Here is an 18,864-nt window from a genome sequence, read left to right as displayed (position 1 = left end):
AAGGCACTTTTACAGATATGTTCCCAAGTATCTTGATCAAACATGCATTCTAAATCTTTCTCCCATTTAAGTTTTAAAGATGACACTTCCATCTCATACAAATGGTTAAGGTTGCTATACATATAAGACACAAAGCCTTTGGGTTCTTTTCTCTTTCTTATAATAGCATCTATTGGGAGGGAAGAGAGAGGTCCTAAATTACCCTTTTATATTGTGGTAATATAGAGTCTAACCTGAATATATATATTTTTTAAAATGTTTAACAGGAAGGGAAAACTTTAATCTCAATTGTTCAGATGTCATTAGTACGCCCTGCTCATATAAATCTCCAAACATCTGTATTTCCTTTTTATACCAGTATTGTGTTATTCCATCTCTTAATGCTTCAGGAAGAGATGGGTTACAGTGAAACGGAGTATTATTATACAATGAAAGTAGCCAAGTATTTTTTTTCTTGATTACAAACCCCAATTTGCAAGTGTGCATATTTTTATTATATTATCAATAATATCTATTATTAATACTATTACTAATAATAATACTTTTAAGGAGAGTAGTGTGAAAGTGTGTGTTACAGTATATTATATTTGCCATTTTTTCTATTAAGATTATAATATAGTGTATAAAATTTAAAGTAAGTTTGCCCAACACATACACAAACACGCGCGCACGCACACACACATATGTCCTGAAACACACCTCCTCTCCTGCTTTCACTGCTCATACTCATTTGTGAATGAATCTCCGTTATGAACGACTCATTCGCTTAGCCGACAATAATACAAGTTTCTGGCAGCGCAGCATCTCGTTGTCATATTTCTTTTGCATTGTTTGCTGATTTTATTCAACAAAACTAGCATAAGCCGAGTGTTTAGCGCGAGTTGGAGCTGCTTTGCCGTATGGTGAATGCAGTAAGTGACTGTTATCATCAATAACGTTACCTGATTAGCACAAACGTTCAGAACATACAAAAACAGAAAAAACTTAATATTACCAATGAAATGTTCTGCTTTGTTTTCTTTGTTTGCTCGTTACTACACCCGTAAACAAAATGCTTATTTTTTGAAAAGGACCTGTGTGTGTGTGTGTGTGCGTATATATATATATATATATATATATATATATATATATATATATATATATATATAAAAAATCATTTTATACCACAGCCACGACGCACACCTAGCCTGACTTCTGTCTGTCTGTGTGTGTGTGTGTGTGTGTGTGTGTGTGTGTGTGTGTGTGTGTGTGTGTGTGTGTGATGAGCTGGCAGGCCCAGTGGGCCAAACTACTGTGTAGGGGGGGAACTGTTACTAAATGCATTTTAAATAATAAATGCAGATTTTTTTATTTAGACAATTATTTTTGGTATACATGCATATATTTTTCACAATAGAGAGTGCGGGTGTTTTTTATATTTATATATTTGGTGGAGGGACAATCCTCGGATGGGAGCGGACATGTTCCCCCTGGGATTTACGGCCGTGGGTGCGCCACAAATCAAATGCATCCGAATAGCCGCGCTTTAATAAATGGCTTAAGCAGAAGGCATCATGCATATCAAAAACAGGCAAAGAAATGGATTAATATTATTCAACATATCCCAGAATTTTAAAGAAAATTTATAGATGTAACCCCATTTGTAATCTTTAACATTTTCAAAAGTAACTGTAATTTAATGACACATTTTTCTCAGTAACTGTAATGAATTACTGTTACTTTTTTTTTGTAATTAAATTACATAACGCCGTTACATGTAACTAGTTACTCCCCAACACTGTTTATACACATACTTACATGTATACACACTCGCGAGAGAAATGTTTAATCTGAATAAGCGTACACAGCGGCCTCTGGTGGATTTATGTGGGAACAGCAGGCATGAATGGCACTCGTCAGAGAAATGTTTAATCTGAATAAGCGTACACAGCAACCTCTGGTGGATTTACGAAAACAAAAACTGCAAAAAATCGTAACTCGTGGTACATATTTGGTGTTCTCCAGAAATGTATACAGGGGTACATTTTCAAAATGAGCCTGGGTTGCCAACATGCCATAATGCAATCCACAAATGTAAATAAACCAAAAACACACAAACTACAGAAAGTGTTCACTAGCAGACATTCTTTACAGTGTATGAAGTGTATGATTGCTGTAGAAGTGTCACCTGTGTCACCTGTAAGAGTGTGGTGTGTTCAGATGTATGGTGACGGATGGAGACGGTAGCAGAATGTGCTCCTGTATGAAGAGGATGAGGACGAGGAAGGGTCTCCTGCTGCGTGTGTGTGGGTTGCTGACTCTGCTGTGCGTGTGTGTGAGCCTGACGGCCTGGAGCAGCACACACACACTCGACAAACACGCAGCAGAGTTCAGGAATGAGGAGGGGACTGACCTGAAGAGCACATCTACCTGCTGCTCACCACACAAACACCACAGACCCGTGAGTGCTGGATCACTGTCAGATTTATCAGATTAATAATTAGGGCTGGGCAAAAACAAATCATTAATATGAAAAGAAAAAAAAACGTCCTGTTCATGCAGATTTTAAGAACAGTAATGTCATAAGCATTAAAATATGATTCACATTTATGTGTCATGTCATGATCATAAGGGTTTAATGGCAGTCTTATGAACACCCCTTTACGTAAAGATCAGGATCAGGATCAGAATCTGCTCTGATGGACAAATAAAGTAGCTGGGGACATCATGCAAATCAGATCCAGCAAACAGATTAAACACGCTTCTGTTCTCTGTCCGGAATCTGCAACTCATCACAGAGACTCTGAAACAGCAGCTCATTCATGTGTCCTGGTCTTCTGACCTCCACACAACATGCCTGCATTTTAAACAGAAGCTGTTGAGGCTCTTGGTTAGGCATGGGATGATAACCGGTTTCTAAGGGTGCTTTCACATCTGTAGTTCGCTTCATTTGGTCCGGACCAAGGGTAATAAATGATACATTGTTGCATTTTCTGCCGTCTTTGGGTGGTTTTCACACCACACTGCTGGCTTTGGTCCGAACCAGTTGAAACGAACCAAAACGCAGTCATCTGACAAAATCCACATCTCTCATTGGCCAGATGTTGTTGAACATATTTACTAAACTGCTTATTGATTGGTAAAAATTCACGTGTGGGAAAATGTCGATAAACTCCCGCAAGTAAACAAAACCGGCAGACACAAAATGTGTTTTTTTCCAAAATGTGATTGTATCCTTGCTTTAGACAAACTATACATTTCGAGAATGAAGCGCGGCTGCGACTGTATTAAAACAAAGTTTTAATGCATCGCTCGTCACTTCAGGAGGTGGCGTGAATTAATTAAGCTAAACTGCGACATGCTCATCTTACGGAAACATTACCAACGATCCATCAGTAATGTTTTCTCTCTCTCTCTCTCTCTGTTGGTAAAGCGCTGTCAACAAATATTTTCCTCCATATCTCATAATGCACAGCGCATCGGCCTACGGCAGCTGAATTAGTCCAAAAAGCGCAGTGCTTTTTGCGGTTGGACCTGTTTTAGTACGGATCATATTCTTACCACAAACGAACCGCTATAGGGTTCGTTTGAAATCTGCAGCGCAAGGATAAAGAACAAGCCTCCTCCATTCAGCCTCTTTACTTTAGTCCTTTACTTTACTCCTTTACTTTGGTGGAGTGAGGAAACGGTGGACACTCACTCCACTGAACACATCCATTAGCCGATTTCAATTGTGAAGCACAAAGATTTGTGTCAAAACTATTTCTAAACTCAGTTCTAATCAATGAACGATAATAATAAAGTGTGGTAAAAAAAAACAAAAAACAAACACAAGACTTTAGAGCAGCTTTTAGTTGGTCAATGGTGCAGTCTATTTTAGTTCCTTAAAAAAATGCAACAATTTTCTGTTATACCGTGTTCCTACAAAAATGTGTTTTTATATTACTGAAATTACAAATAATACAGAACATAGTACATGCACATGTTAATTTAACTCGGTGGAGTAAACAAAATAGACTTGATTATTTGATTATAATAAAAGCGGATTTTTTTATCTAAGAGGCAGAGACTATATCGGGAGTCTTTGGGCTCTATTTTTACGATCTGGGCGCAAAGTATAATGGTGCAAAAGCATTAAGGGCATGTCTGAATCCACTTTTGCTAATTTAAGGATGCAAATTTAAGGATACGCTCTGCATCCCGGCACATGGTCTAACAGGGTTGTGCTTATTCTCTTAATGAATTCTGAGTGTGTTTTGAGCATAACCTGCATTAAACCAATCAGAGTCTCATCTCTCATTGCTATTTATATGGCGACTCTGTAAGTGTAAAAACTGAACGCTTCACTAGCGAGAAAACTTAAATTTGATCCAAAAAAACTTTGGGGTGTACTGAGAAATTTAGGTTATTCAAATGCTAAAAGTAGGAAATCATCTAAAATTAACTTAAAGGTAGAAGACAAATTAATAGTTCATCCGAAGGATATTGCCGAATCTTTTAATCAGTATTTTATATTGTTAGCAAAAAAATTATGTGGTCAGCTTCCAGGGCAACCTGATATTTACAATGAAGATAGAGTGTTTTCTTTTTATAGACAACAGGACATTTTGCCGGATTCTTTTAGTCTGAGACCTGTTACAGAAAGTGAAGTTTTAAAAATTATTAGTGAGTTAAAATTAAATAAGGCTCCTGGAGTTGATAATATTCCTGCTAGATTTTTTAAAGACTCTGTGAAAGTGATTGCCCCCTTGGTGTCACATATTTTAAATTTATCTATTGAACAAGGGAAAATACCATGTGATTTTAAAAGTGCTAGAGTTATACCATTATATAAAAAAGGAAGTACGTTAGATATGATTAACTATAGACCTGTATCAATCTTAGGGGTTATGTCTAAAATTCTGGAAAAAATTGTACACGAACAGATAGTCAACTACATTACTAAAAAACATATTTTGTATGAGTTACAGTCAGGTTTTAGAGCATTGCATTCCACCGAGACATGTATATTACATATGACAGACAAAATACGGAGAGCTGTAGATGGTGGCAACTATTGTGGAATGGTGCTGCTGGACCTTCAGAAGGCTTTTGACACTGTGGACCATCAAATTTTACTATATAAATTAAAGGCAATTGGATTTGATAAAGTGTCTTTAAAGTGGGTTCAGTCATATCTGCATGATAGAAACCAGAGAGTCGATATAAAGGGTATATTATCTGCTCCCTTATCAATCAACTGTGGAGTACCTCAAGGAAGTATTTTAGGTCCATTATTTTTTCTTTTATATATTAATGATTTAAAAATAGCGTGTTCAGAGGAGCTCTATCTTTATGCTGATGATGCCGCAATTTTAGTATCTCATCATGACAAAAGGGCCCTGGAAGAAATTATGAGTTCACAGTTAAAAAGTGTTTACAACTGGTTTTTAGACAACAAACTTTCTTTACACATGGGTAAAACAGAGGCTATTTTATTTGCTTCAAGAGTGAAATTAAAAAAAGATGATAATTTGGTAGTTAAGATTAATGATTGGAAAATTCAGTCAAAAAATGTGATAAACTATTTGGGTTGCTTAATAGATAATAAATTATCAGGAGATGCTATGGCAAAAAAAGTTATTACGAAGATTTGTGGAAAAATTAGGTTTTTAGCAAGGCAATCTGATCTTTTGGATGTTCATTCTTTACAATTGTTGGCAGGAGCTTTAATTCAACCCCATTTTGATTATGCTACGTCATTTTGGTACAGTAGCTGCTCACAAAATTTGAAGGAGAAATTGCAAAAGGCACAAAATAAATTAGTACGAATAATTTTAAAAATGCATCCTAGAGCACATTTGCACAAAGAGTCTTTTAATAAATTAGGTATGTTAACTGTAAGTAATAGAGTGTGTTTTTTAAAACTGGGAATGGTACGTAAAATGTTTAATAATGTGGTTCCTAGCTATTTGATGAACTATTTTCAAATGGTGAGGCAACAGCATTCATACAGTACTAGGAGTTGGGATTTTAATATTTGTTTATTTAAATTTAGAAGTTTAGTGGGGAAAAATATGTTTTTATATACAAGTGCAATCATGTGGAACAAACTACCAAAAGCAATCAAGGAAATAAAAGATTTAAGGTTGTTCAAAAAGGCTATTAAAAGATGGTTGTTTGAGGATAATTAGTTTTGCATGGTGGATGAGGATTTTTTAAATTATGTTACTTGAGTGTGAATAGGTTGGCGGCTGGAGGGACATTGTGCTGGATAGGTTGGCTGTTTGTACCGCTGTGGCGACTGTTTGTTTTATTCTTCATTAGTATTATGAAGCCATACATTGTTTTAATTTAACAGAGGACCACAATGGAAATAAGCCCAGGGCTTTATTGTGTTTTTATCCTCGACAGTTTTTTTTAACAAAGTGTATGGAATACTTTTTGTACAGTTTGTCTAAAATCTGTCAAATAAAATTCAATTCAATTCAATTCAAAACAGTTAAACAGAGCATCTGCAGCGCGAGGATGAAGAACGAGCCTCCTCCATTCAGCCTCTTTACTTTCTCTTTACTTTACTCCTTTACTTTGTTGGAGTGAGGAAACGGTGGACACTCACTCCACTGAACACATCCATTAGCCGATTTCAATTGTGAAGCACAAAGATTTGTGTCAAAACTATTTCTAAATTCAGTTATAATCAATAAACGATAATAATAAAGTGTGGTAAAAAAAAAGAAACAAACACAAGACTTTAGAGCAGCTTTTAGTTGGTCAATGGTGCAGTCTATTTTAGTTCTTTTAAAAAATGCAACAATTTTCTGTTATACCGTGTTCCTAAAAACATGTGTTTTTATATTACTGAAATTACAAATAATACAGAACATAGTACATGCACATGTTAATTTAACTCGGTGGAGTAAACAAAATAGACTTGATTATTTGATTATAATAAAAGCTGATTTTTGATTTACGAGGCAGAGACTATAGTGGGAGTCTTTGGGCTCTATTTTTACAATCTGGGCGCAAAGTCTAAAGGCTGATTTATACTTCTGCGTCAAACGCCGGCGTATGCTACAGCGCTGACGCATAGCCCTGCGCCGTGGCCGTCGCCGTCACTGACGTGCACCTCTCAAAAAATGTAACTACACATCGCAACAAAGCGTAGCGCAAGCTCTGTGATTGGTCGGCTTGGTAGCACTGACGAGTCTGGGCGGGACCGAGAGCCGAGCGAATGGCGCGAGCGATTGTTTACAAGTGTGGAGTCCCGTGAAGGAGCTCCGGATGGAAAGTTTTGTTTTGTGTTTACCTCATAGTTAAAGTTGAGCGAGTTTGAGTTACTTGTACGTCCAGGAAGTGTTCAGGAAAAGCAAAACAGAAGCGAAGAAACTCGACACAGAGGAAGATTTACACCTCACTGCCAACTAGCGTTTCGGAAGTGTTAATGCAGACCAACAGAGACAGCACGCAGAAGTATAAATGCACAGCTGCGCGCGTTGCCTGCGCCGTGGGTTACGCCGGTCACTTGACGCAGAAGTATAAACCAGGCTTAATGGTGCAAAAGCATTAAGGGCATGTCTGAATCCACTTTTGCTAATTTAAGGATGCAAATTTAAGGATACACTCTGCACCCCGGCGCATGGTCTAACAGGGTTGTGCTTATTCTCTTAATGAGTTCTGGGTGTGTTTTGAGCACAACATGCATTAAACCAATCAGAGTCCCACTCCCATAGTGCATTTGCTATTACATGGCGACTTTGTAAGTGTAAAAACTGAACACTTCACTCTGGACAAAACAGTTAAACAGGGCATCTGCAGCGCAAGGATAAAGAACAAGCCTCCTCCATTCAGCCTCTTTACTTTAGTCCTTTACTTTACTCCTTTACTTTGGTGGAGTGAGAAAACGGTGGACACTCACTCCACTGAACACATCCATTAGCCGATTTCAATTGTGAAGCACAAAGATTTGTGTCAAAACTATTTCTACATTCAGTTCTAATCTCCAGCAAATGAATCAATGAACAATAATAATGAAGTGTGGTAAAAAAACAACAACAACCAAACACAAGACTTTAGAGCAGCTTTTAGTTGGTCAATGGTGCAGTCTATTTTAGTTCCTCAAAATAGCAACAATGCGCCTTAACACATCTCCTTTATAGTCCAGCACACTCATAAGTCCACAGAGTGGTGCAAATGGATTTACTACTTAAACAACAGGAAAATGAAAATTACTGCTGCACCGGTCTGAAAATAGCAACACATCACGGCAAACACATCTTGAGCCTTATTGCGCCGGGTGGACGTTAGGGCCAAGTTCATATTATACAACATAAAAACACTATTTTAAAAATAACTCAACATAATTATTCTATTCTCACAGATTTAGATTTTTAAAAAATGTATAAAAGTTTTATCTTGGAGACGCAAAATGTACCTAGAATCATCCTTTCATAAGCTAGTTTTGTACCATAATTTACAGGACCAACCCTGAACACAAATCACCTTTTAAACTTGATAGTGCACGACGGCCCTTTAGTATGAACAAAAAGGAAACTCTCACAACACATCAAAAATCTAAATAAAAACACAATGGGCTCTATTTTGACGGTCCATGCGCAGAGCGCAAAACGCAGGGCGCAAACGCTTTCAGGGCGTGTCAGGCAGTTTTTGCTAATTTAAGGACGAGAAAATCTGCTTTGCGCCGTGGCGCATGGTCTAAAAGGGTTGAGTTTGTTTTCTTAATGAGTTATAGGTGTGTTTTGAGAATAAACCAATCAGAGTCTCATCTCCCATTCCCTTTAAGAGCCAGCTGCGTCATGCCAAGAGAGCATTCACTATTTACAGGATGCAAAGTAAGTGTAAGAGGAAAAAATGAGCATTTCACAAGTTAACAGTTAACAGAAAACTGTTAAACAGAGCATCTACTGCGTGAGAATGAGAGATAATGGATCTACTTTCACTTTCACTCTTGGATAGAGAAACCTTTACACACAGACATCAATTAGTCTATAAATGATTAATTGCGTGTGTTAAGCGCAAATATTAGTTTCAAAACTATTTCTAAATTCAGTTCTAATTTCCAGCAAACGAATAAATGAACAATAATAATGAAGTGTGCTCAAAAACCTGAGTTATATCCTAAAACACATGCTGTGCCCCATATGGTCTAAAACCTGACAGGTGGGCAAATCTAAGCTTGTTTTTACTAAAACAAATATAAATATGGATATAATAAATAATACTGCTAATAACAATAACATTATACAAAAGCAAATTGTTATGAATGAACTGAAAAAGCCTCCCGAGATGAAGAAGACATAAAAGCAGTGATTTTTCATATTTATGTAGGCTAGAAAATAATATGTTTTGTAATATTTTAATCCTTTATATTTATATTCTATATCTATTCTTATTATATCCTATATATATCCTTAATATTTAAATGTTTTCATATGTAAAGATATTTGCCTATTGCTCTCTTGTGTGTATTAAGCAGTGTGTAAGCGAGGCGCAACTCTGCGCTGGAGTTTAGACCGGGTTTGTTTTGGTCTAATGAAAAATCTATTATAGTTTCTCAAAATAGCAACGCGCCAGCGGTCCGCCTCAGAACGCCTTCCTTTATAGAGCAGAACGCCTATGAGCGCACATATGAGCGCTAATGCATTTGCTATTTAAATAGCGTAGCGCAACGCCTCAAAACCACTCTTGCGCCAGGCTGAAACTACCAAAAGACTACTGCGCCACGCCTTGCGCCACACTGCGCCGGGTGTATGATAGGGCCCAATATCTCAGTTATAATAACCCTGGTGTATACTGACCTTCAGCAGATCTACCGCTAATATTTAGATTCAACATATTTCTTCTCTTCAACAGTCCAGATGCTGCGCCTGTGTTGAGTTGTGTTTGTTTGACATTTCTAAGAGGAGCTGGAAAAACTCAGCGCTAATAAAAGACACGACAGATCTGGAACTGATTAAAGTCCAGAAACAGAGAAAAAAAGAAAACATCTGCAGCAGATCGACTCATTCATTTCCCTTTGGCTTATTGATCAGGGGTCACCACGATGGAATGAACAGCCAACTATTCCAGCATATGTTTTACACAGTGGATACACTTCCAGCTGCAACCCAGTACTGGGAAACACCCATACACACTCACTTACACGCACACACTCATACACTACGGCCAATTTAGTTCATCAGTTCCCCTATAGCGCATGTGTTTGGACTGTGGGGGAAACCAGAGCACCCGGAAGAAACCCACACCAACACGGGGAGAACATGCAAACTCCACACAGAAACGCCAACTGACCCAGCCGAGACTTAAACCAGCGACCTTCTTGCTGTGAGGCAACAGCGCTAACCACTGAGCCACTGTACAAATAAATTACAAATTACATATAAAAATAAATAAATAAAAAAGCACATATATTTATACACAGTACAATTTAATTTAAAAAATGTTCGGTCATTGAAATAATGTAAATTAAAATAAAATTAAACAAAAAATAGAATTAACTTGGAATAAAACATTTTACATGTAGGTACTAACATTAAACAAAATGTAATGATAATTAGAAATACTAAAACTAATAAAACTTAAAATGATTCAAATGTAAATACATGTATTGCCAGTACTGGGAAGGGCATCCCCAGCGTGAAACATATGCTGGAATAGTTGGCAGTTCATTCCGCTGTGGTGACCCCTGATGAATAAAGGGGCTAAGCTGAAAAGAAAATGAATGAATGAATATATGTAGACTATAAAAACTACCGTGACAGGGTTATCTTTGTGATTTCATGAGTTAATCTTAGATCAAACCAAGAATATTAAAAATAATAATAATAATAAAAGCAATACTCAGCCTGTGTGTGTGTGTGTGTGCAGGTTCTGCGGTGGAGGATTGATCTGGAGCCGTGGGCCAATGGGATGCCTGCTTTACAGGAGGAGGCGCAGCGATTCCTCTCATACATCTCCACACCACAGGTCCAGTCCAGCAGCTGACCACAGACATACACACAAACACACACAGACAGACACAGACACACTGTATATAAATAAGAAAATCAAACACGGAAAGTCTAAAACCCCTTTTTTATCAGGAACTACTTTCTTCCGCCATTCATTCACATCTGCAGGTGACGTCAAAACAGCAGAAGCTGTTACTAATTCACCAACATCACAGTAGAGCTAGTGTTTGAATGACTCTCTAGCGTAATGTCTAAAGCGATGACAAAACTGCTGATTTTGCTCACACTTTAAGATAAGGCTGAACGAGACATGAAATGCCATCAGTCTACAGAGATATCTTCTTACAGTGTTACAGTCGACAGTATTTCTCTGTTGCAATCGGGATTTCATAATACTTATCCCTGAAAAAGCAACGCAATCACTACCAGACTGCTGTTGTGTTTGCGATAAGGAAAAACACTAAACACGTGCAGACTTTGCTTCTTTTGTTTCTGCCAACTCAACACACATTCCTGATATGCAAGCAAATCTGTATAAAAACAGCACTACAACATACAAAAGAGAGAGATCATCTAACCTGCCAACATGTCTCTGAAAACCCGGGAGGAGGGGGTTCGGGGGTGTTCGGGGGTGAGGTCTCTAAATAAAACTGTTGAGAACAGGGATGGGGTGCAGCGGGTTTTGGTTGGCCGCTGCGATCGGGCACTGTACCAAAGTTGGCGCCCTAGGAGTGTTTACAGACTGTACCAAAAGGGAGGGGGGGGGATGGGGGTGAAATTACAGGAGTTTTCCAGAGGAAATAAAAAACGGGATAGTTGCGGGAGATTGGTCTGAAATGTGGGATACTCCCATGAAAAACGGGAATGTTAGCAGGTATGCTAACCAGTTTAAATTTGATTTGATCAGCTGTAGTTAGAAACCAGACTGTTATAATCTCCTAAGCGTATAAGGGCTTATTATGCGGTTCTGTCGCCATCTTGTGGATAGAAAATGTCAACCATCTTTGATCGACTCTACGGTAGGCTAATGGCCGCCGACATACTATCTCAGAAACTGTAAATATTTTAAAATAGGCACTATTCTTACAAATAAACTGTACAGTTGCAATCTAAACAACTACACCCTCGACTAAAAAAGCCACAAAAGGGCATTATGTTGTCTAACAGCAGTAATATTTGTAAAGTAATAACTGTAGCATCTCTGGTTGTTGCTGGCTGTATGTGGGCGGAGTAATACACAAAGGTAAAGGGTGAAGAGGCCTTTGTGTGCTGTTACTGGCAAAAATATTGCACGGCTATCAGCCAATCAGATTCAAGAACCAGACAGAACTGTTGTGTGTGTATATATATATATATATATATATATATATATATATATATATATATATATATATATATATATACACACACACACACACACACACACACACATATATACACATATATATATATATATATATATACACACACACATATATATATATATATATATATATATATATATATATATATATATATATATATATATATATATATATGTATATATATACATATATACATATATATATATATATATATATATATATATATATATATATATATATATATATATATATATATGTATATATATACATATATACACACACACACACACACACACACACTAGTATCTTGAAATATATATGTAGTAAAATGTTATGTTCTGTCCATCCGTTTGATTGTATAACCAATTACAATCCATTAATAATCCATATAATGATAATCAATGATTTGTGTGTGTGTAGGTGTCATGTGACGCACACAGAGAGGATTATGGGCCATGGGCTCTGTGTTTGGACCAAAGGTTCAGTCTGGCTCAGCGGATCCGCTCTAAACACTGCCGTGTCTACTCACTCAGGTTACACACACCGACACCGTGCACATTTACACACATCTATACTGATAAACACTGAGCTGCAGCAAAAAATAGATCAATGAAGTCACACGATGACTAGTAAACACACACACTCTAAAACAGTCCATTATTAGCATTAATACACATTAAAAAACAGCAGCAGGATATATTATTTCTAAAAGTGAACTGATTTTAGAATACATTTAAATTGGAAACATGTACATGTGCGATATTGCACGAGTAGCAGTATGATATGGCTGTATATCAGCACTGGTGAGAGGCGTCAAATTGTAAGTATCTTATGCCTAGTTCAGACTGCGTGATTTTAGGCCTGATTTTGGCTCGCCAACAGGTTTTGAGAAATCGCCGACAAATGCCTGAAATCACAGGCAAATCGCTGCTCGTGCACGTGAGTGACAATCACACAGTATGAACTTTCAAAGACGCGATCTGAGAGAATCGCCGATGAGTTGCCGATGCCTGTGAGATATTTGGCGTGCTGAATATCTGGAGCTGTCGGCGATTCAAATCATGCCGTGTGAATTGAGTTTTGACTGAAAATAACATCAGCGATCGCCTACAGCCAATGAGAGAGCAGCTTTCACTTGTGTGTGTGTGTGCCTGCTGCAGGCCAGCGGGAGGCTGGGGGAGAAGGTAAAAGTGCTCTTTTTCTGTTTATTTGGACCCACGAAATGGAGGAAAAACTAGTGGAGGTTTGACAGGACTCAGGAGCAACCGTGTCTGTTTGATGTTTCATACAGAAGGAAATTAGTTTATTATCAACGTTGAGGAGAAATGGCTAATTCCCTTTAAACCCAGGTGAGCAAACATGTACATGTTCTACCCCATTAAAGGCTTCTTTCTCATTATGTAGTTATGAGAACGTAGTTTGGACGAAGTTGTCTGCGATTCTTTCTATAGTAAAGTCATGCAATGTGAAAGCCCCTGTCCCCGATCCATCTTGCAGTGTAAACAAAGCAGCGACGAAACGCTAGTCCAGATAGTCATGCAGTGTGAAAACATCTGTGACACGACTACTTTGAAAATCATGCAGTCTGAACTCGACATTAGTGTCCCACCAGGCACTGCTACTCATGTGATATTGCATTTATACAACAGTTTGACAGCACAATCGTCTATATAAAGAAGAAAATCAAACACGGAGGGCCCTATCATACACCCGGCGCAGTGTGGCGCAAGGCGTGGCGCAGTAGTCTTTTGGTAGTTTTCAGCTTGGCGCAAGAGTGGTTTTGAGGCGTTGCGCTACGCTGTAATAAAGACGCTGTCTTTATTAGTCCGGGGCCACCACAGCGGAATAAATCACCAACTCATGCCGCACACTTCCACGCAGCGGACGCCCCTCCAGCCGCAACCCATCTCTGGGACACTGTTTTGAGAGACGTGCATGCTTTTGTACAGTTTTTTCAATTAAATAACGCCACATATAGTGGTAGATCTGTGTAAAATGGTCAACAGAGTCTGCTGCCACAGCTGGAAAAAAATCCTAGAGGAAACACTGATATATATATATATAAATATGAAGAGTTCAGATGCAGAAGCTGCTAAACGCCATTTCCGCCAAAAATGAGATAACGACATTGAGTGAATGCTTTAGGCTGTACTACACCATCAACAAATAGATTCACTTCTAATCATCAGTTTGTTGGCAAAAGCCACTAAATGCCAAATGAAAACGTCTCTTACCTCAAAACTCTGAGCACTATAAGAAAAAGAAAACACACTGTACAGTCAGGAGTGCAGCATGCATTCATAAGGTTTGTGCAGCGACGGTACTTTGATTAAGTCTGATTTACTATACATTAAACAGCAACTCCATTTCACGAAAGACAGAGGTAAGATGCCGTTCTTTTATCCCACATGGATGCTATGAGGATAAACAAGAGACCAAGACCTTGAGTATGGTGAGAATGAATGAATGACAGCTTCTATTAATTGTCTGAGAGGCATCCCCGTTTGCCCAGTAGGCCTACCTTGTGTTTTATTTACTAATTTAAACTTAAAGATAAATATAATATATAAAACTCTACATTATTTACATTCTTTCATAATACCTATAGCAGGGGTCGGCAACCCAAAATGTTGAAAGAGCCATATTGGACCAAAAATAACAAAAAACAAATATGTCTGGAGCCACAAAAAATGTAAAGCCTTATATAAGCCTTATAATGAAGGAAACACATGCTGTATGTATCTATATTAGCTATATTAGCCTACTATCAAAATGACTAAATTGGCTACAAACACCTAATGAGCCTTCATGATTAAATAGCCACTGAAATCAGGTGGTTGGTGTTTATTTCGTTGTCATTAAAACACTTCCGCACAGCCTCTTGTCTTTTAGTGTTATTAATCTGATCATTTCTTCTTGCGGCCCATCAGAGTTCACATACCTGCATAAAAGCGCGTTGAATATCGGTCACATCACAGGCAATTGAGTATGCTGGCACTGAATTAATGTCCTTGGTTTGCTGATCGGTGATGTTACCTGCCATTTTAATAGCCCTTTCCTTCACTGTCTTAGTGGAGAAAGGTATATCTTTGTTTTTTTGTATTATCTTGGTTTTGTTTTTAAAGTTTGCAAATAGGTGTTCTAATATGTCATACCATCTTTGAACGGTTTTCCATGCTTTATAATCTCCTGGTTTGTTTACAACAGCCACTTGCCTGGCATCCCGCCCTGCTGATAGAAACGTGTGTCGCAGGCTATGACGCATCTTCGTTGACAGAAATGTTGAAATTAAATATTAATTCTACACACTTTGACAGCATTTGAAAACGTTAAAAATGTTTGTCCTCCTACAGAAATCATATTAAAACAAAAAAATATATTAACCTCCCCCATCTTTTTGCATTTTCAAACATTTTTGAAAAAGCTCCAGGGAGCCACAAGAGCAGCGCTAAAGAGCCGCGGGTTGCTGACCCCTGACCTATACGTCTGATCAGCTTTTTATATTAATGGACAATGCACAGATACTGATGTTTTACTACATTGTTTGAATCTAACCAGCTTAGTTTCCAATGTTTCCATTGCTCTACTTACATTAAATCTAAATCGTAAATATCAGAAATGATAACAGATTGTTTCGATTTCATGCATGTCAGTTTTAATGTTATTGATTAATGCACTTGTCAGATTTCATTCATTCATTTCCCTTCTGCTTTTTCCCTGGTTTACCACAACCAGAGGCGCAAAAAGGGGGTATGCACTATATGCGGCGCATAGGGGCGAAACAAGTGGAGGGGCGCCATAGTGCCAAAACTATTTTTGAATTTAAAAGTTTCAAATAATCCAAATAAATATTTTTTGTTAATGTTTATTTTGCATTTTATACGAGTATAATATTGTACTTTATTAAATAAAAAAATCATACCACCCCTTCCCCTCTGTTGACCATTTGATTGATGCGTTGCAGCTGCATAAAAAATAGAAAATAATAATTGGATTAAAAATTCCACACATAAATATATAGTCAGAATTATCATAAATATTGTTTAATCTTAATTTTAAAACAGTTTTAGTTTTAATGATAGTTTTAGTTTTAATGTTAATTAATCCTTCTATCAAGATCTATTTTAATACCATATACATGTTTTTATAAATTCATTATGTTTCATATTGATACATCAGGCATTTTGGTAATTTTTTTTAGATCCAAAAAAGTTTCCCCATAACACTTTAATAAAATGTAACATTTCAGGCAGTTGGTATCTGTTTATTTTTTACACTAAACATTTTACAGTCTTTTTTTATTTCACTTTGTGAGAGGTGTAATGGCAGTTTCAGTCAATTGTTCATGCAAACACAGACCTTACACCTCTCCCAGTATGCATGTAAGAAGTGACTGCATTTTTAAGTTCTTTTTCCCTTTAGGACTCCCATATCTATCATTTCAAGAGTTCACACTTAGCTGATGATTGATTATAAGCAAGTTTGGCATGCTGTCCCGGGAGAGAGCCCTGAGCTCGAAGGTTCTTGAGCCCTGGGCTCCCTCCCGTTTGGAGGTAGAGAGGGGAGCCTCGAGCTCAGGTAGATCTCGACAACTCCCCTTTTTATAATAGCTAAAGATTAAGATTGAAGGCTATTAAAAGATATGCTGCATTATTAGATTACCTGTATTGAAATTTAGATTTAACGATTAACTTGTTGTACATGTTTTAGGAATGTGGGAGGAAACCGGAGAACCCGGGGAAAACCCACGCAAGCACGGGAAGAACATGCAAACTACACACAGAAACGACCACCGGCCTGTTAAGGAACTAGAACCGGTGACGTTCTTGCTGTGAGGCGACAGTGCTAGTCACTGAGCCACCGTGCTGCCCTATGGAGGGAAAGGTGAAAAGGTAGGGGTGGAAGGGAGGATTCTTCAAATCGAAGATGACTGTAGTGAGAAAACCCTGGCTCTTTATAGTGGTTAGGAATGGCCTGATTGGTGGATCAAGCATGCTAATGCAGAACCAGCCGTGTTCAATCATAATCACGTGCTCCTCTGGAAATTAGTTTATGAATAAACTTCACTTTGTTTTGACAAATGAAGTACAAAAACAAGGCATGTCAAAGTGCTATAATCATTTAGTGGGGAAAATGAAATTGAGAAGAAATTTGGGGAGGGACGAGATGTACGTCTTTGTGACTTAACATGCTTAGTGTAATTATACGTTTACTACTTTATATTATTTCAGTGGTGTTTAGAAATGTATGTGTTTGAAGCACGTTGACGAGGAAAAAATATCCTCAATTTATTGATGGAAATATACCGCCACTTACTTGACAGATTTCTCTATTTTTAATTTCAGGTGGTTTGTTGAATGTGTTTTATGTTTGGTAAAATCATGTGTAATTGCATCTTTAGATATTATCAGCTAATTACACTGTCTTGTCCTAATAGGTTGATTTAGAGGGTTTTTGCATAAACAGCAGTAGTGGATTCAGCTGATTTTGACCCAAAAGAAAATTTACCTTGTTAAAAAAACAAAGAATTGCCTAAAGTGACATTTTTGACAAAAAGGTATTTTATGTACCAGCTAATAACCTGATCATTACATATAAATGAAACTTCTGAACCTAATCAGAGGAGCCTGATAGAAAATGCTCATGATGGATTTAGAGGGTTTTGCACCTGAACTCTGCATATATAAAGCCAAAGCTTAAATAAATATTATATAATGACAAATAAACTGACAAAATGACTAAAAACTAAAATAAAAACAGAGATTTTAAATGAAAACATTTCGTTTTTTTCATGATAAAAGCCTGTTGCTGTGCATTACACGTCGACTCTGAACTCCTGAATCGGTCGAAGGCTGTAAATCTGTTTGAACATGCAGCTGGAGACGCCTCTGACTTATTAGACTTAACAATTAATAGAGCGGAAACAGACAGGTACAAACCTGAGAACACACACATTACACACACACACACCTATATACATACACACAGGTACAGTCACTCACACACACAACTATCATGCAGACAGACAAACAGACACACGCAGATAATATATATATATATATATATACATACACACACACACACACATATATATATACATACATACATATATACACACACAACACAAACACACACACACACACACACACACACACACACACACACAGCTCAGTGTGAAGGTCGCATCAGGATTCATTATTCATTCATTCTCAAGGACTTCCTGTGCTTTACTGAATCAGCATATTACACTGCTTATGAATATCATCTGTGTGTGTGTGTGTGTGTGTATATAGGAATGTGCCTGCTGTGTGTGTTTGCGTGTGTCTGTATATATGAATGTGTCTGATGTGTATATTGTGTGTATGCGTGTGTGCCTCTGTATATATGAATGTGCCTGATATGTGTGTGTGTGTGTGATATATTTTTTGTTGGAGGCTGATGTGTGTGTGTGTGTGTGTATATATGTTTGGGTCTGGTGTGTGTGCATATATATGAAGCTATCTAATGTGTGTATGTACCTGTTATTGTCTGCATCCGTGTCTGTGTGCGCGCGTTTTTATATGAATGTGGCA

General features: G+C 37.6%; 1 protein-coding gene and 2 long non-coding RNA genes across 8 annotated transcripts in view; 2 read left to right on the top strand and 1 right to left on the bottom strand.

Annotated features, from left to right (window-relative positions):
- LOC147839505 (uncharacterized) overlaps nucleotides 1-18,864 on the top strand; it is a 109,741-nt gene that overhangs the window by 77,787 nt on the left and 13,090 nt on the right. The gene's annotated exons all lie outside the window — the stretch shown is intronic.
- The window catches only part of mettl24 (methyltransferase like 24), a 35,590-nt gene that overhangs the window by 4,855 nt on the left and 11,871 nt on the right, over nucleotides 1-18,864 (top strand). For 2 of the 6 annotated variants that reach the window (XM_087298924.1, XM_087298926.1), the window contains exons 2-4: nucleotides 2,200-2,440; nucleotides 10,846-10,944; nucleotides 12,713-12,825. In XM_087298924.1, the coding sequence (XP_087155050.1) occupies nucleotides 2,204-2,440; nucleotides 10,846-10,944; nucleotides 12,713-12,825 (449 nt within the window). In that variant the 5' untranslated portion in view covers nucleotides 2,200-2,203. The remainder of the gene's footprint in view (nucleotides 1-2,199; nucleotides 2,441-10,845; nucleotides 10,945-12,712; nucleotides 12,826-18,864) is intronic. The other 4 variants (XM_087298925.1, XM_087298929.1, XM_087298927.1 and 1 more) reach the window with 3 other exon arrangements.
- LOC147839506 (uncharacterized) lies at nucleotides 1,429-8,526 on the bottom strand. The gene is made up of 3 exons (XR_015519151.1): nucleotides 6,459-8,526; nucleotides 4,081-4,337; nucleotides 1,429-3,678 (listed from the first exon to the last, which is right to left on the bottom strand). It is a non-coding gene; the product is annotated as an uncharacterized LOC147839506 (long non-coding RNA).

Source organism: Danio rerio, chromosome 20 (assembly GCF_052040795.2).
Source record: "Danio rerio strain M-AB ecotype USA chromosome 20, GRCz13ab, whole genome shotgun sequence".
In the NCBI taxonomy this organism is placed as follows: Eukaryota; Metazoa; Chordata; class Actinopteri; order Cypriniformes; family Danionidae; genus Danio; species Danio rerio.
This window is presented reverse-complemented; position numbering and strand designations above follow the sequence as displayed.